At 36.1% G+C, this 24,077-nt stretch overlaps 1 protein-coding gene and 1 long non-coding RNA gene across 13 annotated transcripts in view; one reads left to right on the forward strand and one right to left on the reverse strand.

The window, feature by feature from the left end:
- The window catches only part of LOC121960480 (uncharacterized), a 133,118-nt gene extending 124,499 nt beyond the window's left edge, over positions 1 to 8,619 (forward strand). The window contains exons 5-7 of the long non-coding RNA XR_015775025.1: positions 732 to 865; positions 3,448 to 3,539; positions 8,568 to 8,619. This is a non-coding gene — a long non-coding RNA (uncharacterized LOC121960480). The remainder of the gene's footprint in view (positions 1 to 731; positions 866 to 3,447; positions 3,540 to 8,567) is intronic.
- The window catches only part of ptprt (protein tyrosine phosphatase receptor type T), a 475,570-nt gene continuing 458,887 nt past the window's right edge, over positions 7,395 to 24,077 (reverse strand). For all 12 annotated transcript variants that reach the window (XM_088070228.1, XM_088070218.1, XM_088070225.1 and 9 more), the window contains one exon: positions 7,395 to 9,672. In XM_088070228.1, the coding sequence (XP_087926354.1) occupies positions 9,619 to 9,672 (54 nt within the window). In that variant the 3' untranslated portion in view covers positions 7,395 to 9,618. The remainder of the gene's footprint in view (positions 9,673 to 24,077) is intronic.

The raw sequence follows: 24,077 nt of genomic DNA on the forward strand, positions 1-24,077 counted from the left end.
GGCTACCGTATGTTCAGTGTAAGTAAATCCAGACTCCAGCAGCATAAAACTGTGAGCGATGTCGCATTCTGCAGCTGACTCTGGCAGTGGGAGATGGTGTGTGTTGCTCCAGGCTGTGACTGATGTCTCTGAATTCTTCAAATTTTACCAGCAGGTCAGAAGGTGAAATAATATTCCCCCTAAATAATAACATACCTGCCCTAATTGGCCATGATTTGTGCTTTTGAGACTGCAGCTTTCAGCTTTTATTCAGGGTATTTATTACCCACTGGGCTGTAGCCAAGGGCAAGACAAGACAAGCATTTTTAAAACACGTTTTTAAATGAACCGGTGAAGTCACCTGGTAGAAAAACAAAGATTTTTTTTTTTTTTTTGCAAAACCTCTTCAACACATTCAACACTAATTAAAAACTCAAACCGTATTCCAGAGTTTTCAAGTAAATCCTCATATCACTCAGGATTTTATGACTCGGAAATGCAACACTTTTTCAAACTTGTGACTTTTCAGTTACGAGACAAGTTTTCGCATTCAGCCTTTTTTTGTTCCTCTCAGGAACACACACCAAGTGTGGTGAAAACTAACCCAACATGAAGCTTGTGGTGAAGACAGCAAAAGCTTTTTAGGCTTCTGCTGCTACAGAGGCTCCGCGGCAATCTCAAAACTCGTCCATTCTGTTCCGAAACACAGGTGAGATTTCCCATATGTCTTCATTTTGTGTCCAACTTTGCAGAAATCCAGCTGAAGTGAATGAGAGTGGAGCTGATGGATTTCACCCTGAGTCATGCATGACTGAGCATCTCGTTTGCTTCCTCCCCTCCGGCAGAGACGGTGAAACAACGATGGGATTTACACAGACACAAAAAGGTAAATGAGCTGACTGTTTCTGTTGAGGTCACAGGGTGTTTTTTTTGGGGTTTTTTTTAGAGAGGACTGGTTTTATTTTTTTTATCAGTAACAAATTATATGTTTAACTTTGCTGCCATTTTGCACAAGTTTGTATCACACAAAAGAGATGAAATGCTCTTCAGTGAAACACAACGCTTAAAATTCTTTTTGGAAAGTGAAGACATGTCAGAACCTCTGATTCGTCAAATCTGCTCATATTTTGGTTTTCATGTCAATGTCTTAATGCAGGGATACTCAACTTGCTTTGCTTGGGGCCCATTTTTGCAAAATGACAGGAGGCCAGGGGCCAATCACAGCAGCCCCATAAATGTTTCCAGGATTCTAGTGATTATATGAAAAAAGCCTCCTGCAGACTGTGAGATTTTTGCAGTTTTATAAGTTTACTCGGGTACGACATCAAGTTTGATGTCTGCCACTTCGTCCATCTGCGTCAATAAGCAAGAACAAAACGTCATCTGTGTGCATCATCCATCTGCCCTCCTGTAGTGGTAAGAGCAAAATGTCCCTGCGTTCCAATACCAATACTACCATACTATTTCTTTTTGCCAGAAAAGGATTTAATATGTCCCAATTAGAAGTATTTAAAATTCAGTATGCCAAAAATACCAGAATGTCCTACTACATCTGGCCGCATTTTGCAGTTTGCAAGCCAGCATGCTTTTCTGGCTGTTCTTACCCACAATCCTCTGCCCAGCTGCAGATTCGTCACATCTTGACAGCTGGTTGCAATGATGAATGACATGACAGTGCAATCAAGTGACTGATGACCAGTCATATGGTAATAATAGCAAAATATGTTGTTTAAGTGAACAAACGAAATCATACAGATAACCACCAACAAAAATGAATGAAAATAATGACAGAGAAATGCATATGTTGGCTAATAAAATGAATATATAATGTTAGAACCCACAATGTATGCAGTTCTAACATAAAAGTTAAACATTGTTAAGTAACCATAGCAGAGCTCTCCAGGTTAACCTCCATCTCTGTTGAGTTTGGTGAATAGCGATTTGTTTTATCTCCATGGTAACGGTTATATATGAGAAAGAGGGTCAAAGTTCAGGGTGCAGTATTATGAAGAAGTAGTATGTCCTGATTGTGTGCATACTGCATGCAACAGTGCATACTTTGCAAGGGAAGCCATAGTACCGACTTAAAGTAAAAAAAGAAACAGTATGCGATTCGGAACGCATCCTGTAAATGAACACATCGAGTCCTCGCTATAGCGGCATTTATGTGTGACGGGAAAAAAGTAGAGGATAATGTGGACGCGGTCGTGTCTGCAGAAATGAGGCTAACTCGGCATGCCAATTTAGCAACTAGAGCATGAAGTAAGGAAAGCATCTATTAGCATTTAGCATTCATTAGCAGAGTCGCGCTCATTAGTGCGTCATTTCATGCTGCATTTCTGTTGGTTGGTCGGTAGATGTAGATTGTAACACCGGTTATCCCAAATTTTGATCCCAGGCTGGTTTTGATCGCAAAACTGTGGCAGTGGTTGACCTTGAACCTAGGGCTGGTTTGTGGTTCAGGACAATTTTTTGAAAATGCAGATCTTGACTTTCTTCTCTGCCACACGTTCCCAAAAAAAGACACAGTCTGGTCATTCATGTGGAACTGGTTTTGGTTTTGCAGCATCAGATCCGGAACAAACCACAAGCTGCTGAAATGTTTGATAAAAGGCTGCTGCAACTGTGTGTGCCAGGCTTAACGCAATAATTCAACTATTTCTAAAGTCATGTAAACGTACTGAGTGTAAATGCAGCACATGGGGGATCTGCTGCGGACACCCAATAACCTTGTTACAAGTTCTGCGGTAGAAAATGTATTAATAACCCTGTTAGAGTGGGAAAAATATATTACAGTGCCACTGTGAACGCCCTACTCCTTCCTCCCCCCGGATAATGACATTTTAGTGAGAGCAAATGAAATGGGCCAATTTTCAAACTCATTACAAACTCAGTTCTGAAAGAGAATGAAAAAAAAGAGGAAACATGCGAAGAGAGAGGAAAGAACATGAGACAAATGATAAATATTGGCATCAGCTTTGCATCTGTGTGTTTGTTTGAGAGACTGTTTTATATATGCATGCCTTGTCTGTGCCTTTAGGTGTGTTTTGTGCACTTTTGTCTACCTGTGTGTGTGAGTGTGGATGCATGCAGACTTTTGTGTGATGTGTGAGTGTGCGTCTGTGGGTTATGTATGCTTTGAGCGTACCTTTTTTTCTTTCTTTTTTTGATGTGTGTGTGTGCGTGCATCAACTCAGCCCAAAGCCAAGCTGACAGACAGCTTCCCTCTGAGGAGCCCCTTAGTGTTTCTGATTGATCGTCATAATGCCAAGGTACAGGCCCTGTCCTTGGTGCCTATGCTAATCGCAGGCTCATGCATATTTATGAGCTCCTTGGGAATCAACCAGCTAAATAAAGGATGAGGCTGTTGGCTTGGAGCTGCGTTCATCACTGACTCTGATTGATTAGAAAAAGAAAAAATCAGCCTATAAAACCCTGTGTGTTTTTATTTTTTCTTCTCCTCCTCAGCTCACGAATCACAATGGGAGCTTGTGAATGCTAGAAGAGCAAACAAAGGTGGAGGTGTCATGATGAAACCGTTAAATGGAAAAAACAAGTTGGTGAGTAATTCCAATACTATTTCATCACTGCCGATATATAGACTGTATGTTTAATCATGTGTCTTTATTAGTTTTGTTTCTTATCAACATTGTTTAACCCTTTGAAACCTGAGAAAATTCACTAAATTAAAAAAAAAAAAAAATGGGAAGAAGTCAATGAGTAATGACAGGAGAAATGACCACAACAGTTTAGCAAGAAATCTGGTAAAAAAAAAGAAACAAGAAACTTTTCTGAAAATTCATTTAAAAAAAAAAAGTATATGAGCCATGAAAAGTGCTAAAAAAAGTGATTTAATTCTGTAACATAATTTTAAATATGTAATTATCATAATTATAAATGACCCCCCCCACACACACACACACACAGCCCACACACACACACACACACACACACACCCTTTTTTCCCTAGACATACATTATTCCCTGTCTTTTAAAAAATCTAAATCTACTAATTTTGCTGCAGTTTGTGGAACATTTCTCACCAAGTTGTTTGGTGCCTTTTTCCCATGCTTTTGAAAGAAATTGCACCAATTTGCTCATGGTCAAAGGATTAAATTCTTGTAAAAGACATCTGAAAGTAGTTCAAAAAGTGATGTTGCACCAGGTTTCAAAGGGTTAAAGCTGTAAATTAAGTTATTGTGCTGGGACTGCTCCAAATGAAAAGTGTCCTGATATAACTTTTATCATTTGGCATTGTATTTAGAAAAATTAACTTCAGTGTATCTCTTATTGGCTACCATTAATTACATAAAATGTATACAAAAACAAACAAACATAAATACATCAAGCACATCTCGAATGTTTTTCCCCACATAGAGCCTGACCTGAAATAAAGGCAGGCCGTTTCTTTTCAGTCCAAAAACATGCAGCTCAGGTTAATTGATGACTCTAAATTGCCCTTAGGTGTGACTGTGAGTGTGTATGGTTGTTCGTCTATATGTGTCAGCCCTGCGATAGTCTGGCGAACTGTCCAGGGTGTACCCCGCCTTCCGCCCGATGACAGCTGGGATTGGCTCCAGCCCCCCCACGACCCTTACGAGGACAAGCGGTTACAGAAAATGACTGACTGACTGACTGACTGACTATACTTACTAGACATTTTTGACTATAATGCTACATTCATATGGCATATTATACTGCCATTTTTATTACATACTGTTCTATGATTTTTTAATGACTGACTATACAGTGACTTTTTTCACATAGTGTACTATAACTTTCCATGTCTTTTTTCGTGACATATAACACTGACTTTTTAATGATAAACTATACTATGACTTTTATGCCATTTCTTCTAACATACCATAAAATGTTTTTTTACATCATAATTTAGTATGATAATAATATTGTATGATTTTTCAAGTTTTTATGATGTTCTATACAAGACTTTTTTAGTTTTTTTGACACACTATACAATGTTTTTTTTGACGCGCTAAACTATAACATTTTTTCATTTTTTTTTCAAAATACTATACTGTGACAATTTTTCAACATATGTTAGTCTGACATTGTTTTCATCATGTTCTTCTATGACGTTTTTTTCAGTTTTTTAACATACTTTTCTATGACATTTGTTTCAAAGTCTTTACTGCCATTTTTTTTCATCATGCTTACAATGACAATTTTTAAAGGTTTTATGACATACTTTTCTGCGACTTGTGTTCATCATACTATTATATTCTATTTTGTTGACATGGCATACAATGACTTTTTGTTTCAACACTAATCTATGACATTTTTTGGACATGCGATACAATGACATTTATTCATTTTTGTTGACATTCTATGACCTTTTTTGACATGCTATACGATGACAATTTTTCAGGTTTTTTTTTTTTTCAAATTACTGTGACATAGTTTCAATGTTCTTTAATAACCCCCCCCCCCCCCCATTTTTTCAAAGAGTTATACCAATAACCTTTTTTCCCAGTTTTTTTGACATCTTACACCATGACTTTTGCTCTACATACTATACAATGCATACATACTGTGAATCTCTTCAACATGCTTTTCCATGACTGAACAAAATACAGTACTTTGACTTTTTTCACCATGCTATAATGTATATATGACATTTTTACTGTTCTTAAATATGATGGGGTTTTTTTTGTTTTATCAGAATTCTTTGATAAAGCCATGGCATTTTTTCAGTTTTTATGCTATTTTGGACGACACATTATAATATGACTTTTTTCTGCTATTTTGGAAAAAAGTGGATGAAATGCATTTAAGGCTCATTCAGCAACAGTTTTTCAACCCCTTCTGCTGAAGCACGACTTTTCTACTATAGAGTGGCACTTATCACCATTCGGAAAAGTCGTGTTGTGCTTGGACTGAATGCAGCGGACCGCGAAAGGGTCCCTACCGACGGCATACGCCAACAAGCCGGTTGGACTGGAAGGGAGAAACGAAACTGAAAGTGCCGGATGAAAAGAGGGAGAAGAATTGGTATCACGGTGAGGCTGGCCTGACTCGGAGCGGGAGCTGTTCCTCTACCAAGCCTTCTTTTGTTTTGTGTCTGATCGCAGGAGAGTGAAGTGGATGAGATGTGATTTTGGCTCACTCAGCAATGGGAGATCTGGGACTGCTCTGCACACATCTTCACAGAGACATCCAGGATCAAGCTGTTGCACTGGATGAACTGACCTTGTGGGGGGCATTTGGACAAGGGACTCTAATGCAAGTTCAAAAAATGCACTGCAGGAATTGAACAATGCCATGAGCAGCGACGTCACAGAGCAAACGGATGAAATCTTCATAGTAGCTGCTGATTATGATCAACTTAACCTTCAACTCCAAAGATGTAGCAGGATCAAAGATGATTGTAATTTTGTTTTTTAAACTTTGTGTAACATACTACATACTTTTTTATGCTTTTCATGCAATCATTCTATGATTGGACTTTTTTATGCTATTCATGGCAACATACCATACTAGGACTTTTTATGTGATTTTGGACAACATACTATTATATAACTTTTTTAGGGTATTTTGGACAACAAGTTTTACTTTTTTATGCTTTTCATGACGACATACTATAGTTTTAATTATTTATACTATTTATGATGACATACAGTACCATACTTTTTTATGCAATTTTAGATGACATACTATGGTATGACATTTTTATGCTATTTTGAACGATATACTATAGTATGACTTTTTGATGCTATTTTGGACGACATACTTTAGTATGACTTGCTTTTGCGAATTTGGAGGACATACTATACTATAACTTTTTTATGCTGTTTTTGATGACATGCCATACTATAATGCTTTTATGGGACTTTGGACAACATACTAAAGTATGACTTTTTATGCTTTTTTGGACAACATACTATAGTTTGATTTTTTTATGCTGTTTGGGACAACATACTAGACTATGACTTTTTATGCTCTTCTGAATGACACACTATAGTATGACTTCTTATGTTTTTTTGGACAACATGACTTTTTTCAACATAATATACTAAAAGATTTTTGAAATACTATACTGACATTTCTTCAACATGTCATACTTGTATTTTTTAAACATGCTAAACTATGACAGTTATAGCAGCTTTTTTGACTTACTATACTATGACATTCTTTTAAAGTACTCAACTATGACATATTTTTTAACGTGCTATAGTATGACAGTTTTTCAACATGCTATAGTATGACAACTACGATGACTTTCTTTGACATGCCATAATATGACGGTTTTAGTTTTTATTCAACGTGTTATACTATGATGGGTTTTTTTTTTTGCATGCTATACTTTGCGTTGTAACATTTAGTTGCTGGATCCCTCATATGAAGTGCATAAAATGTTATTTATGTCAAAATAAGAGTCTGTAAAGAGAGAGATGAGATCACATTCAACATTTTGGTCCCTTTATTTCATTGTAACCACATTTCAAACAACTAAACAACCAATGGAAATGGCATCACCAGATCTAAACAACACTTTGCTAGACAAATAATCATCAGAATAATAATTATACAAAACAAATGTACAAATTCAGGACAAAAAAAAAATCCAAAAAGAAATCAAATAAACAAAATATATAATACAGATGAACAGCTGTGAACCAAGCCAATAAAATAAATCCTTGGTGGAAATAAAAATGATAATGGCTTTCACATGGTCTTCAACACAACACCCTTACAGTCTTTGTCTTGATAGGTCCACTAACGAGCCTGACTGGACTCTAGCAACAAAATAAAACATAAGCGCAGACTGAACATTTTGCCACAACATTTTACCACAGGTATGCCAGTTCTGGCCAAGAGAATAAAAACTTCTGCATCTCTTAAATAGCCAACAGAGAAATGTCAAAAGACAAAAGTCGTCTCAGATGAGGAGATAATGGAAAGCTGTGGTTGGCCTCACATCCTGTATAATAACTCCCACAGGTCTTAACTGTTAGCTATGTTGACCTTCTTTCATGCTGGGGTCAATCATCAGCTGGAATCATTTCCTTTAAGACTGGGGAGTGAGTTTGTCATATGAATTTTTAAAGCTGAAAACCTCAATGTTCTCAGCAAAAAGCACATTCCAGGCTCTGTTTGTCGAGGAAGTAAATATGACCTGTCTCTTTCTGTTTGCAGTTGTCATTTTAATGATAGATTGCAGGCTGGAGAAAACGGCGTTATCCCCAAGCTTCATGAAAATTAAAGCAATCTGCTTCCTCAGCTTAAGTCACTCTAAATATGGGCGTCAGCTAAATGTGCAATATGCAAAAATATATATATTTTTTAGACAACATGTCTAAATGGACAGTTTGTAGTAACATATTCCAAACTATAATACGCTGAGTCGCTGAAAATAACACTGACACAGATTTATAGAGTGATAGCGTTTTGAAATAATAACCTTCAATTGTAATGTATCTGGTGCATGATGTTTGTCTGTTTGTTTGTTTGACTGTGGTTGTCTTATCTTATTTACAGTAAGAGTAGATGCACACTATAAGATTTTGACAAAACTGATTTTTACATAAAGCCATTCAAACATATTTATGAAACCTTTTTTTATCTTATAGCCCCAAATGGTGAAAAAACAAAAAACAAAACTGGAGCTGGGACAACAACATTGTTTGGCCTTAAAGGCAAGGCATGAGTTTTCTTTTTTCTTGTTTTTTTAATGCTGTTGTTACTCTTCACCATGCACTCCACTAACTGTAGCTTCAAACATGCTACTTTCTCCTCTTTTTACAACATTCGCAAGCATTTTTCTCCAGTAAAAGAAAAACTGTCAAAGAAAAATCATAAATGATGTTTCTTTGAAGGTAAAGAAACCCTACTGAGAAATTTTGTTACCAATTACTGAATTACACATAATTTAATATTTAACAGTGAGGCAGCCAAGAGGCTGTTGAGTCACAGGGAAATCTATCTGCTTATTATTTCAAGGAAAAATGCCAAAAAATATCAACAATTGTCTGTTGGTTTTTGCTTTGATCTCTCTCAGCTAAACACAAACCTCTAGAAAAGCTCTGGGATGAATATTGGAGTCCAAAACACAGAGTTGAGGCATCACTTGAAGCTTAGCTAAGTGTGGGAAATCTTCCAGTGTGCATCCAGCCTTCACAGGGAGACAACATTCAAGGCGTAGAATATATCTAAAAAGGAAATACTGTACAATAGTCACATCACAGCCCAGCAGAGAGGACAGAGAGATAGAGAAGGAAAAAGTGGCGCTTTTTTTAAACATCTGATTTTGTTTTTTTAACATATCATTTTTTCTTTTTTTCTTTGTACAAGCATGTAAAGTTCACAGTCTTGCTGAAGCGAACACACACGAAAATCACCAGTGTGTATGTGTGTCGCTTTTTTTCTCTTCTGTACAGGTTGTGTGTGTGTATGTGTTTTCACAGGCACACTCAAGTATGCAAGCATGCCCTCTCTTATTCACACCAAATCACGTGCACGCTCTCTCGAACACACACACACACACTCACAGGCACACATGCTCACAGGTTGGTTTCTGGTCAGCACAAAGCAGTTTTGCACTTTGTGTGTTCCAGTGTTGCGCTGAAGATGACAGGCACCGTCAACCACAAATCAGAAAAGAGGATGTCATCACACAGCCAATCAGAAGGAGCTCAGCGCCTCCAAAGCCACTTCATAGCAGAACTTGTACTGTTCCTTTGGAGGGAGGAGACGGAAAAGCAGAGGTTAGTAATCTGCAAAATCATTTCATAATTGTTGGCATAAAAATAGTCATAGTATACAATGTGTGTCAAAAATTGTATAAAAAGTCATACTGTAGTATGTGATTCCAAATGCCATAGAAAAGTCATGGTAAAGTATGACTTCCAAAATAGAACAAAAAGTTATAGTATAGTATGTCCTCCAAAATAATGAAAAACAAAATATGATATGTCCACAAAACAACTGAAAACTGCCTATAAAAGCCTGCTGAAACACGCCATAGCATAGAAAGTTGAAAAAAGGACCAAGAACACCATAATTCTGAATGTTGAAAAAATAACCAAAAATGCAAGGCTATAGTAAGGCAAAAATGTCAAAAAATGGCATGTCCCCAAAACAACTAAAAACTGCATTAAACCATTTAAAATAGCATACTGAGTCACGCCATTGCATACAAACTTGCAAAAAGGGCCAAAAACACCATAATTCTGAACTTTGAAAAAATGACCAACGATGCAAGGCTATAATAAGGCACAAATGTCAAAAAATGACATATCCCAAAAACAACTAAAAACCACATTAAACCACATAAAATAGCCTAGCGAGACACGACGTTGCAAAGAAACTTGCAAAAAGTGCCCAAAACACCATAATTCTGAATATTGAAAAATGACCAAAGATGCAAGGCTATAGTATTGTCAAAAAAAATATGTCAAAAACATGACGTCCCAAAAATGTCAAAAAATGACATGTCCGAAAAACAACTAAAAAACAAAATTAAACCATTTGAAATAGCCTACTGAGACACGCCATTGTAAACAAACTTGCAAAAAGTGCCCAAAACACCATAATTCTGAACGTTGAAAAAATGACCAAAGATGCAAGGCTATAGTATGGCAAAAATGTCAAAAAATGACATGTCCCAAAAACAGCTGAAAATCACATTAAACCACATAAAATAGCCTGCAGAGACATGCCATTGCATACAAACTTGCAAAAAAGGCCAAAAAAAACCATAATTCTGAATGTTGAAAAAATGACCAAAGATGCAAGGCTATAGTATGGCAAAAATGTCAAAGAATGACATGTCCCAAAAACAACTAAAAACCACATTAAACCACATAACATAGCCTAGCGAGACAAGCCATTGCATACAAATTTGCAAAAAGGGCCCAAAACATCAGAACTCTGAATGTTGAAAAAATGACCAAAGATGCAAGGCTATAGTATGGCAAAAATGTCAAAAAATGACATGTCCCAAAAACAACTAAAAACCACATTAAACCATTTAAAATAGCCTGCTGAGACACGCCATTGCAAAGAAAGTTGCAAATAGGGCCAAAAACACCATAACTCTGAATGTTGAAAAAATGACCAAAGATGCAAGGCTATAGTATGGCAAAAATGTTATAGTATGGCAAAAATGTCAAAAAATGACATGTCCCAAAAACAACTAAAAACCACATTAAACCATTGAAAATAGTCTGCTGAGACACGCCATTGCAAAGAAACTTGCAAAAAGGGCCCAAAACACCATAATTCTGAATGTTGAAAAAATGACCAAAGATGCAAGGCTATAGTATGGCAAAAATGTCAAAAAATGACATGTCCCAAAAACAACTAAAAACCACATTAAACCATTTAAAATAGTCTGCTGAGACACGCCATTGCAAAGAAACTTGCAAAAAGGGCCCAAAACACCATAATTCTGAATGTTGAAAAAATGACCAAAGATGCAAGGCTATAGTATGGCAAAAATGTCAAAAAATGACATTCAGAAACCGCATTAAGCCATTTAAAATACCCTGCAGAGACACGCCATTGCAAAGAAAGTTGCAAAAAGGACCCAAAACACCATAATTCTGAATGTTGAAAAAATGACCAAAGATGCAAGGCTATAGTATGGCAAAAATGTCAAAAAATGACATGTCCCAAAAACAACTACAAACGACATTAAACCATTTAAAATAGCCTGCAGAGACACGCCATTGCAAAGAAAGTTGCAAAAAGGGCCCAAAACACCATAATTCTGAATGTTGAAAAAATGACCAAAGATGCAAGGCTATAGTATGGCAAAAATGTCAAAAAATGACATGTCCCAAAAACAACTAAAAACAACACTAAACCGTTTAAAATACCCTGCAGAGACACGCCATTGCAAAGAAAGTTGCAAAAAGGGCCCAAAACACCATAATTCTGAATGTTGAAAAAATGACCAAAGATGCAAGGCTATAGTATGGCAAAAATGCCAAAAAATGACATGTCCCAAAACCAACTAAAAACCGCATTAAGCCATTTAAAATACCCTGCAGAGACACGCCATTGCAAAGAAAGTTGCAAAAAGGGCCCAAAACACCATAATTCTGAATGTTGAAAAATGACCAAAGATGCAAGGCTATAGTATGGCAAAAATGTCAAAAAATGACATATCCCAAAAACAACTAAAAAGGACATTAAACCATTTAAAATAGCCTGCAGAGACACGCCATTGCAAAGAAAGTTGCAAACTGGGCCAAAAAAAGCATATTCCTGAATGTTGAAAAAATGACCAAAGATGCAAGGCTATAGTATGGCAAAAATGTCAAAAAATGACATGTCCCAAAAACAACTGAAAACGACATTAAACCATTTAAAATAGCCTGCAGAGACACGCCATTGCAAAGAAAGTTGCAAAAAAGGGCCCAAAACACCATAATTCTGAATGTTGAAAAATGACCAAAGATGCAAGGCTATAGTATGGCAAAATGTCAAAAATGACATGTCCCAAAAACAACTAAAACGACATTAAACCATTTAAAATACCCTGCAGAGACACGCCATTGCAAAGAAACTTGCAAAAGGGCCCAAAACACCATAATTCTGAATGTTGAAAAATGACCAAAGATGCAAGGCTATAGTATGGCAAAAATGTCAAAAAATGACATGTCCCAAAAACAACTAAAAACCGCATTAAACCATTTAAAATACCCTGCAGAGACACGCCATTGCAAAGAAAGTTGCAAACTGGGCCAAAAACAGCATATTCCTGAATGTTGAAAAAATGACCAAAGATGCAAGGCTATAGTATGGCAAAAATGTCAAAAAATGACATGTCCCAAAAACAACTAAAAACCACATTAAACCATTTAAAATAGCCTGCAGAGACACGCCATTGCAAAGAAAGTTACAAAAGGGCCCAAAACACCATAATTCTGAATGTTGAAAAATGACCAAAGATGCAAGGCTATAGTATGGCAAAAATGTCAAAAAATGACATGTCCCAAAAACAACTAAAAACAACACTAAACCGTTTAAAATACCCTGCAGAGACACGCCATTGCAAAGAAAGTTGCAAAAAGGGCCCAAAACACCATAATTCTGAATGTTGAAAAAATGACCAAAGATGCCAGGCTATAGGAAGGCAAAAAAGTCAAAAATGACATGTCCCAAAAACAACTAAAAACCACATTAAACCATTTAAAATAGTCTGCTGAGACACGCCATTGCAAAGAAAGTTGCAAAAAGGGCCCAAAACACCATAATTCTGAATGTTGAAAAAATGACCAAAGATGCAAGGCTATAGTATGGCAAAAATGTCAAAAAATGACATGTCCCAAAAACAACTAAAAACCACATTAAACCATTTAAAATAGCCTGCAGAGACACGCCATTGCAAAGAAAGTTACAAAAAGGGCCAAAAACACCATAATTCTGAATGTTGAAAAAATGACCAAAGATGCAAGGCTATAGTATGGCAAAATGTCAAAAATGACATGTCCCAAAAACAACTAAAACCACATTAAACCGTTTAAAATACCCTGCAGAGACACGCCATTGCAAAGAAAGTTGCAAAAAGGGCCCAAAACACCATAATTCTGAATGTTGAAAAATGACCAAAGATGCAAGGCTATAGTATGGCAAAAATGTCAAAAAATGACATGTCCCAAAAACAACTAAAAACCACATTAAACCATTTAAAATAGCCTGCAGAGACACGCCATTGCAAAGAAAGTTGCAAAAAGGGCCCAAAAAACACCATAATTCTGAATGTTGAAAAAATGACCAAAGATGCAAGGCTATAGTATGGCAAAAATGTCAAAAAATGACATGTCCCAAAAACAAATAAAAACCACATTAAACCATTTAAAATAGCATGCTGAGACACGCCATTGCATACAAACTTGCAAAAAGGGCCCAAAACACCATAATTCTGAATGTTGAAAAATGACCAAAGATGCAAGGCTATAGTATGGCAAAAATGTCAAAAAATGACATGTCCCAAAAACAACTAAAAACCACATTAAACCATTTAAAATACCCTGCAGAGACACGCCATTGCAAAGAAAGTTGCAAAAAGGGCCCAAAACACCATAATTCTGAATGTTGAAAAATGACCAAAGATGCAAGGCTATAGTATGGCAAAATGTCAAAAAATGACATGTCCCAAAAACAAATAAAAACCACATTAAACCACATAAAATAGCCTGCAGAGACACGCCATTGCAAAGAAAGTTGCAAAAAGGGCCCAAAACACCATAATTCTGAATGTTGAAAAATGACCAAAGATGCAAGGCTATAGTATGGCAAAAATGTCAAAAAATGACATGTCCCAAAAACAACTAAAAACCACATTAAACCACATAAAATAGCATGCTGAGACACGCCATTGCATACAAACTTGCAAAAATGGCCAAAAATACATAATTCTGAATGTTGAAAAGATGACCAAAGATGCAAGGCTATAGTATGGCAAAAATGTCAAAAAATGACATGTCCCAAAAACAACTAAAAACCACATTAAACCATTTAAAATAGCATGCTGAGACACGCCATTGCATACAAACTTGCAAAAAGGGCCCAAAACACCATAATTCTGAATGTTGAAAAAATGACCAAAGATGCAAGGCTATAGTATGGCAAAAATGACAAAAATGACATGTCCCAAAAACAACTAAAACCACATTAAACCATTTAAAATAGTCTGCTGAGACACGCCATTGCAAAGAAACTTGCAAAAGGGCCCAAAACACCATAATTCTGAATGTTGAAAAATGACCAAAGATGCAAGGCTATAGTATGGCAAAATGTCAAAAATGACATATCCCAAAAACAACCAAACACGACATTAACCCACTTAAAATAGCCTGCAGAGACACGCCATTGCAAAGAAAGTTGCAAAAAGGGCCCAAAACACCATAATTCTGAATGTTGAAAAATGACCAAAGATGCAAGGCTATAGTATGGCAAAAATGTCAAAAAATGACATGTCCCAAAAACAACTAAAAACCACATTAAACCACATAAAATAGCCTGCAGAGACACGCCATTGCAAAGAAAGTTGCAAAAAGGGCCCAAAACACCATAATTCTGAATGTTGAAAAAATGACCAAAGATGCAAGGCTATAGTATGGCAAAAATGTCAAAAAATGACATGTCCCAAAAACAACTAAAAACAACACTAAACCATTTAAAATACCCTGCAGAGACACGCCATTGCAAAGAAAGTTGCAAAAAGGGCCCAAAACACCATAATTCTGAATGTTGAAAAATGACCAAAGATGCAAGGCTATAGTATGGCAAAAATGTCAAAAAATGACATGTCCCAAAAAAAACTAAAAACCACATTAAACCGTTTAAAATACCCTGCAGAGACACGCCATTGCAAAGAAAGTTGCAAAAAGGGCCCAAAACACCATAATTCTGAATGTTGAAAAATGACCAAAGATGCAAGGCTATAGTATGGCAAAAATGTCAAAAAATGACATGTCCCAAAAACAACTAAAAACCACATTAAACCATTTAAAATAGCCTGCAGAGACACGCCATTGCAAAGAAAGTTGCAAAAAGGGCCCAAAACACCATAATTCTGAATGTTGAAAAAATGACCAAAGATGCAAGGCTATAGTATGGCAAAAATGTCAAAAAATGACATGTCCCAAAAACAACTAAAAACCACATTAAACCATTTAAAATAGCCTGCAGAGACACGCCATTGCAAAGAAAGTTGCAAAAAGGGCCCAAAACACCATAATTCTGAATGTTGAAAAATGACCAAAGATGCAAGGCTATAGTATGGCAAAAATGTCAAAAAATGACATATCCCAAAAACAACTAAAAACCACATTAAACCACATAAAATAGCCTGCAGAGACACGCCATTGCAAAGAAAGTTGCAAAAAGGGCCCAAAACACCATAATTCTGAATGTTGAAAAATGACCAAAGATGCAAGGCTATAGTATGGCAAAATGTCAAAAATGACATGTCCCAAAAAGAACTAAAAACGACATTAAACCATTTAAAATAGCCTGCAGAGACACGCCATTGCAAAGAAAGTTGCAAAAAGGGCCCAAAACACCATAATTCTGAATGTTGAAAAATGACCAAAGATGCAAGGCTATAGTATGGCAAAAATGTCAAAAAATGACATGTCCCAAAAACAACTAAAAACAACATTAAACCGTTTAAAATACCCTGCAGAGACACGCCATTGCAAAGAAAGTTGCAAAAAGGGCCCAAAACACCATAATTCTGAATGTTGAAAAATGACCAAAGATGCAAGGCTATAGTATGGCAAAATGTCAAAATGACATGTCCCAAAAACAACTGAAAACGACATTAAACCATTTAAAATAGCCTGCAGAGACACGCCATTGCAAAGAAAGTTGCAAACTGGGCCAAAAACAGCATATTCCTGAATGTTGAAAAAATGACCAAAGATGCAAGGCTATAGTATGGCAAAAATGTCAAAAAATGACATGTCCCAAAAACAACTAAAAACCACATTAAACCATTTAAAATAGCCTGCAGAGACACGCCATTGCAAAGAAAGTTGCAAAAGGGCCCAAATCACCATAATCCGGAATGTTAAAAAATGACCAAAGATGCAAGGCTATAGTATGGCAAAAATGTCAAAAAATGACATGTCCCAAAAACAACTAAAAACAACACTAAACCGTTTAAAATACCCTGCAGAGACACGCCATTGCAAAGAAAGTTGCAAAAAGGGCCCAAAACACCATAATTCTGAATGTTGAAAAATGACCAAAGATGCAAGGCTATAGTATGGCAAAAATGTCAAAAAATGACATGTCCCAAAAACAACTAAAAACCACATTAAACCACATAAAATAGCCTGCAGAGACACGCCATTGCAAAGAAAGTTGCAAAAAGGGCCCAAAACACCATAATTCTGAATGTTGAAAAATGACCAAAGATGCAAGGCTATAGTATGGCAAAAAACCAAAAAATGACATGTCCCAAAAACAACTGAAAACGACATTAAACCATTTAAAATAGCCTGCAGAGACACGCCATTGCAAAGAAAGTTGCAAAAAAGGGCCCAAAACACCATAATTCTGAATGTTGAAAAATGACCAAAGATGCAAGGCTATAGTATGGCAAAAATGTCAAAAAATGACATGTCCCAAAAACAACTAAAAACAACACTAAACCGTTTAAAATACCCTGCAGAGACACGCCATTGCAAAGAAAGTTGCAAAAAGGGCCCAAAACACCATAATTCTGAATGTTGAAAAATGACCAAAGATGCAAGGCTATAGTATGGCAAAAATGTCAAAAATGACATGTCCCAAAAACAACTAAAACCACATTAAACCATTTAAAATAGCCTGCAGAGACACGCCATTGCAAAGAAAGTTGCAAAAAGGGCCCAAAACACCATAATTCTGAATGTTGAAAAATGACCAAAGATGCAAGGCTATAGTATGGCAAAAATGTCAAAAAATGACATGTCCCAAAAACAACTAAAAACCACATTAAACCATTTAAAATAGCCTGCAGAGACACGCCATTGCAAAGAAAGTTGCAAAAAGGGCCCAAAACACCATAATTCTGAATGTTGAAAAAATGACCAAAGATGCAAGGCTATAGTATGGCAAAAATGTCAAAAAATGACATGTCCCAAAAACAACTAAAAACCACATTAAACCATTTAAAATAGCCTGCAGAGACACGCCATTGCAAAGAAAGTTGCAAAAAGGGCCCAAAACACCATAATTCTGAATGTTGAAAAAATGACCAAAGATGCAAGGCTATAGTATGGCAAAAATGTCAAAAAATGACATGTCCCAAAAACAACTAAAAACCACATTAAACCATTTAAAATAGCCTGCAGAGACACGCCATTGCAAAGAAAGTTGCAAAAAGGGCCCAAAACACCATAATTCTGAATGTTGAAAAATGACCAAAGATGCAAGGCTATAGTATGGCAAAATGTCAAAAATGACATGTCCCAAAAACAACTAAATACCACATTAAACCATTTAAAATAGCCTGCAGAGACACGCCATTGCAAAGAAAGTTACAAAAAGGGCCAAAAACACCATAATTCTGAATGTTGAAAAAATGACCAAAGATGCAAGGCTATAGTATGGCAAAAATGTCAAAAAATGACATGTCCCAAAAACAACTAAAAACCACATTAAACCATTTAAAATAGCCTGCAGAGACACGCCATTGCAAAGAAAGTTGCAAAAAGGGCCCAAAACACCATAATTCTGAATGTTGAAAAATGACCAAAGATGCAAGGCTATAGTATGGCAAAAATGTCAAAAAATGACATGTCCCAAAAACAACTAAAAACGACATTAAACCATTTAAAATACCCTGCAGAGACACGCCATTGCAAAGAAACTTGCAAAAAGGGCCCAAAACACCATAATTCTGAATGTTGAAAAAATGACCAAAGATGCAAGGCTATAGTATGGCAAAAATGTCAAAAAATGACATGTCCCAAAAACAACTAAAAACCACATTAAACCATTTAAAATACCCTGCAGAGACACGCCATTGCAAAGAAAGTTGCAAAAAGGGTCCAAAACACCATAATTCTGAATGTTGAAAAATGACCAAAGATGCAAGGCTATAGTATGGCAAAAATGTCAAAATGACATGTCCCAAAAACAACTAAAAACGACATTAAACCATTTAAAATAGCCTGCAGAGACACGCCATTGCAAAGAAAGTTGCAAAAAGGGCCCAAAAAACACCATAATTCTGAATGTTGAAAAAATGACCAAAGATGCAAGGCTATAGTATGGCAAAAATGTCAAAAAATGACATGTCCCAAAAACAACTAAAAACCACATTAAACCATTTAAAATAGTCTGCTGAGACACGCCATTGCAAAGAAACTTGCAAAAAGGGCCCAAAACACCATAATTCTGAATGTTGAAAAAATGACCAAAGATGCAAGGCTATAGTATGGCAAAAATGTCAAAAAATGACATGTCCAAAAAACAGCTGAAAACCACAGTAAACCATTTAAAATAGCCTGCAGAGACACGCCATTGCAAAGAAAGTTGCAAAAGGGCCCAAAACACCATAATTCTGAATGTTGAAAAATGACCAAAGATGCAAGGCTATAGTATGGCAAAATGTCAAAAATGACATGTCCCAAAAACAACTAAAAACCACATTAAACCACATAAAATAGCCTGCAGAGACACACCATTGCAAAGAAAGTTGCAAAAAGGGCCCAAAACACCATAATTCTGAATGTTGAAAAATGACCAAAGATGCAAGGCTACAGTATGGCAAAAATGTCAAAAAATGACATGTCCCAAAAACAACTGAAAACGACATTAAACCATTTAAAATACCCTGCAGAGACACGCCATTGCAAAGAAAGTTGCAAAAAGGGCCCAAAACACCATAATTCTGAATGTTGAAAAAATGACCAAAGATGCAAGGCTATAGTATGGCAAAAATGGCAAAAAATGACATGTCCCAAAAACAACTAAAAACCGCATTAAACCATTTAAAATACCCTGCAGAGACACGCCATTGCAAAGAAAGTTGCAAAAAGGGCCCAAAACACCATAATTCTGAATGTTGAAAAAATGACCAAAGATGCAAGGCTATAGTATGGCAAAAATGTCAAAAAATGACATGTCCCAAAAACAACTAAAAACCACATTAAACCATTTAAAATACCCTGCAGAGACACGCCATTGCAAAGAAAGTTGCAAAAAGGGCCCAAAACACCATAATTCTGAATGTTGAAAAAATGACCAAAGATGCAAGGCTATAGTATGGCAAAAATGTCAAAAAATGACATGTCCCAAAAACAACTGAAAACCACATTAAACCATTTAAAATAGCATGCTGAGACACGCCATTGCATACAAACTTGCAAAAAGGGCCCAAAACACCATAATTCTGAATGTTGAAAAAATGACCAAAGATGCAAGGCTATAGTATGGCAAAAATGTCAAAAAATGACATGTCCCAAAAACAACTAAAAACAACATTAAACCATTTAAAATAGTCTGCAGAGACATGCCATTGCAAAGAAAGTTGCAAAAAGGGCCCAAAACACCATAATTCTGAATGTTGAAAAAATGACCAAAGATGCAAGGCTATAGTATGGCAAAAATGTCAAAAAATGACATGTCCCAAAAACAACTAAAAACCACATTAAACCATTTAAAATAGCCTGCAGAGACACGCCATTGCAAAGAAAGTTGCAAAAAGGGCCCAAAACACCATAATTCTGAATGTTGAAAAAATGACCAAAGATGCAAGGCTATAGTATGGCAAAAATGTAAAAAAGTAAAATGTCCCAAAAACAACTAAAAACCGCATTAAACCATTTAAAATAGCATGCTGAGACACGCCATTGCATACAAACTTGCAAAAAGGGCCCAAAACACCATAATTCTGAATGTTGAAAAATGACCAAAGATGCAAGGCTATAGTATGGCAAAAATGTCAAAAAATGACATGTCCCAAAAACAACTAAAAACAACATTAAACCATTTAAAATAACCTGCAGAGACACGCCATTGCAAAGAAAGTTGCAAAAAGGGCCCAAAAAACACCATAATTCTGAATGTTGAAAAAATGACCAAAGATGCAAGGCTATAGTATGGCAAAAATGTCAAAAAATGACATGTCCCAAAAACAACTAAAAACCGCATTAAACCATTTAAAATAGCATGCTGAGACACGCCATTGCATACAAACTTGCAAAAAGGGCCCAAAACACCATAATTCTGAATGTTGAAAAATGACCAAAGATGCAAGGCTATAGTATGGCAAAAATGTCAAAAAATGACATGTCCCAAAAACAACTAAAAACCACATTAAACCATTTAAAATAGCCTGCAGAGACACGCCATTGCAAAGAAAGTTGCAAAAAGGGCCCAAAACACCATAATTCTGAATGTTGAAAAAATGACCAAAGATGCAAGGCTATAGTATGGCAAAAATGTCAAAAGGCTATAGTATGGCAAAAATGTCAAAAAATGACATGTCCCAAAAACAACTAAAAACCACATTAAACCATTTAAAATAGTCTGCTGAGACACGCCATTGCAAAGAAAGTTGCAAAAAGGGCCCAAAACACCATAATTCTGAATGTTGAAAAAATGACCAAAGATGCAAGGCTATAGTATGGCAAAATGTCAAAAATGACATGTCCCAAAAACAACTAAAACCACATTAAACCATTTAAAATAGTCTGCAGAGACACGCCATTGCAAAGAAACTTGCAAAAGGGCCCAAAACACCATAATTCTGAATGTTGAAAAATGACCAAAGATGCAAGGCTATAGTATGGCAAAAATGTCAAAAAATGACATATCCCAAAAACAACTAAAAACCACATTAAACCACATAAAATAGCCTGCAGAGACACGCCATTGCAAAGAAAGTTGCAAAAAGGGCCCAAAACACCATAATTCTGAATGTTGAAAAAATGACCAAAGATGCAAGGCTATAGTATGGCAAAAATGTCAAAAAATGACATGTCCCAAAAACAACTAAAAACCACATTAAACCACATAAAATAGCCTGCAGAGACACGCCATTGCATACAAACTTGCAAAAAGGGCCCAAAACACCATAATTCTGAATGTTGAAAAATGACCAAAGATGCAAGGCTATAGTATGGCAAAAATGTCAAAAAATGACATGTCCCAAAAACAACTGAAAACGACATTAAACCATTTAAAATACCCTGCAGAGACACGCCATTGCAAAGAAAGTTGCAAAAGGGGCCCAAAACACCATAATTCTGAATGTTGAAAAATGACCAAAGATGCAAGGCTATAGTATGGCAAAAATGTCAAAAAATGACATGTCCCAAAAACAACTAAAAACCACATTAAACCATTTAAAATACCCTGCAGAGACACGCCATTGCAAAGAAAGTTGCAAAAAGGGCCCAAAACACCATAATTCTGAATGTTGAAAAATGACCAAAGATGCAAGGCTATAGTATGGCAAAAATGTCAAAAAATGACATGTCCCAAAAACAACTAAAAACCACATTAAACCATTTAAAATAGTCTGCTGAGACACGCCATTGCAAAGAAACTTGCAAAAAGGGCCCAAAACACCATAATTCTGAATGTTGAAAAAATGACCAAAGATGCAAGGCTATAGTATGGCAAAAATGTCAAAAAATGACATATCCCAAAAACAACTAAAAACCACATTAAACCATTTAAAATAGCCTGCTGAGACACGCCATTGCAAAGAAACTTGCAAAAGGGCCCAAAACACCATAATTCTGAATGTTGAAAAATGACCAAAGATGCAAGGCTATAGTATGGCAAAATGTCAAAAATGACATGTCCCAAAAACAACTAAAACCACATTAAACCACATAAAATAGCATGCAGAGACACGCCATTGCAAAGAAAGTTGCAAAAAGGGCCCAAAACACCATAATTCTGAATGTTGAAAAATGACCAAAGATGCAAGGCTATAGTATGGCAAAAATGTCAAAAAATGACATGTCCCAAAAACAACTAAAAACCACATTAAACCATTTAAAATAGCATGCTGAGACACGCCATTGCAAACAAACTTGCAAAAAGGGCCCAAAACACCATAATTCTGAATGTTGAAAAAATGACCAAAGATGCAAGGCTATAGTATGGCAAAAATGTCAAAAAATGACATGTCCCAAAAACAACTAAAAACAACATTAAACCGTTTAAAATACCTTGCAGAGACACGCCGTTGCAAAGAAAGTTGCAAAAGGGCCCAAAACACCATAATTCTGAATGTTGAAAAATGACCAAAGATGCAAGGCTATAGTATGGCAAAAATGTCAAAAAATGACATGTCCCAAAAACAACTAAAAACCACATTAAACCATTTAAAATACCCTGCAGAGACACGCCATTGCAAAGAAAGTTGCAAAAAGGGCCCAAAACACCATAATTCTGAATGTTGAAAAATGACCAAAGATGCAAGGCTATAGTATGGCAAAAATGTCAAAAAATGACATGTCCCAAAAACAACTGAAAACGACATTAAACCATTTAAAATACCCTGCAGAGACACGTCATTGCAAAGAAACTTGCAAAAAGGGCCCAAAACACCATAATTCTGAATGTTGAAAAAATGACCAAAGATGCAAGGCTATAGTATGGCAAAAATGGCAAAAAATGACATGTCCCAAAAACAACTAAAACCACATTAAACCATTTAAAATACCCTGCAGAGACACGCCATTGCAAAGAAAGTTGCAAAAAGGGCCCAAAACACCATAATTCTGAATGTTGAAAAATGGCCAAAGATGGAAGGCCATAGTAAGGGAAAAATGTCAAAAATGACATGTCCCAAAAACAACTAAAACCACATTAAACCATTTAAAATACCCTGCAGAGACACGCCATTGCAAAGAAAGTTGCAAAAAGGGCCCAAAACACCATAATTCTGAATGTTGAAAAATGACCAAAGATGCAAGGCTATAGTATGGCAAAAATGTCAAAAAATGACATGTCCCAAAAACAACTGAAAACGACATTAAACCATTTAAAATACCCTGCAGAGACACGCCATTGCAAAGAAACTTGCAAAAAGGGCCAAAAACACCATAATTCTGAATGTTGAAAAAATGACCAAAGATGCAAGGCTATAGTATGGCAAAAATGTCAAAAAATGACATGTCCCAAAAACAACTAAAAACGACATTAAACCATTTAAAATAGCCTGCAGAGACACGCCATTGCAAAGAAAGTTGCAAAAAGGGCCCAAAACACCATAATTCTGAATGTTGAAAAAATGACCAAAGATGCAAGGCTATAGTATGGCAAAAATGTCAAAAAATGACATGTCCCAAAAACAACTAAAAACAACATTAAACCGTTTAAAATACCCTGCAGAGACACGCCATTGCAAAGAAAGTTGCAAACTGGGCCAAAAACACCATAATTCTGAATGTTGAAAAATGACCAAAGATGCAAGGCTATAGTATGGCAAAAATGTCAAAAAATGACATGTCCCAAAAACAACTAAAAACCACATTAAACCATTTAAAATAGCATGCTGAGACACGCCATTGCAAAGAAAGTTGCAAAAAGGGCCCAAAACACCATAATTCTGAATGTTGAAAAAATGACCAAAGATGCAAGGCTATAGTATGGCAAAAATGTCAAAAAAT

Source organism: Plectropomus leopardus, chromosome 2 (genome assembly GCF_026936395.1).
Source record: "Plectropomus leopardus strain MGB_pleo_1.0 chromosome 2, ASM2693639v1, whole genome shotgun sequence".
Lineage (NCBI taxonomy): Eukaryota > Metazoa > Chordata > Actinopteri > Perciformes > Serranidae > Plectropomus > Plectropomus leopardus.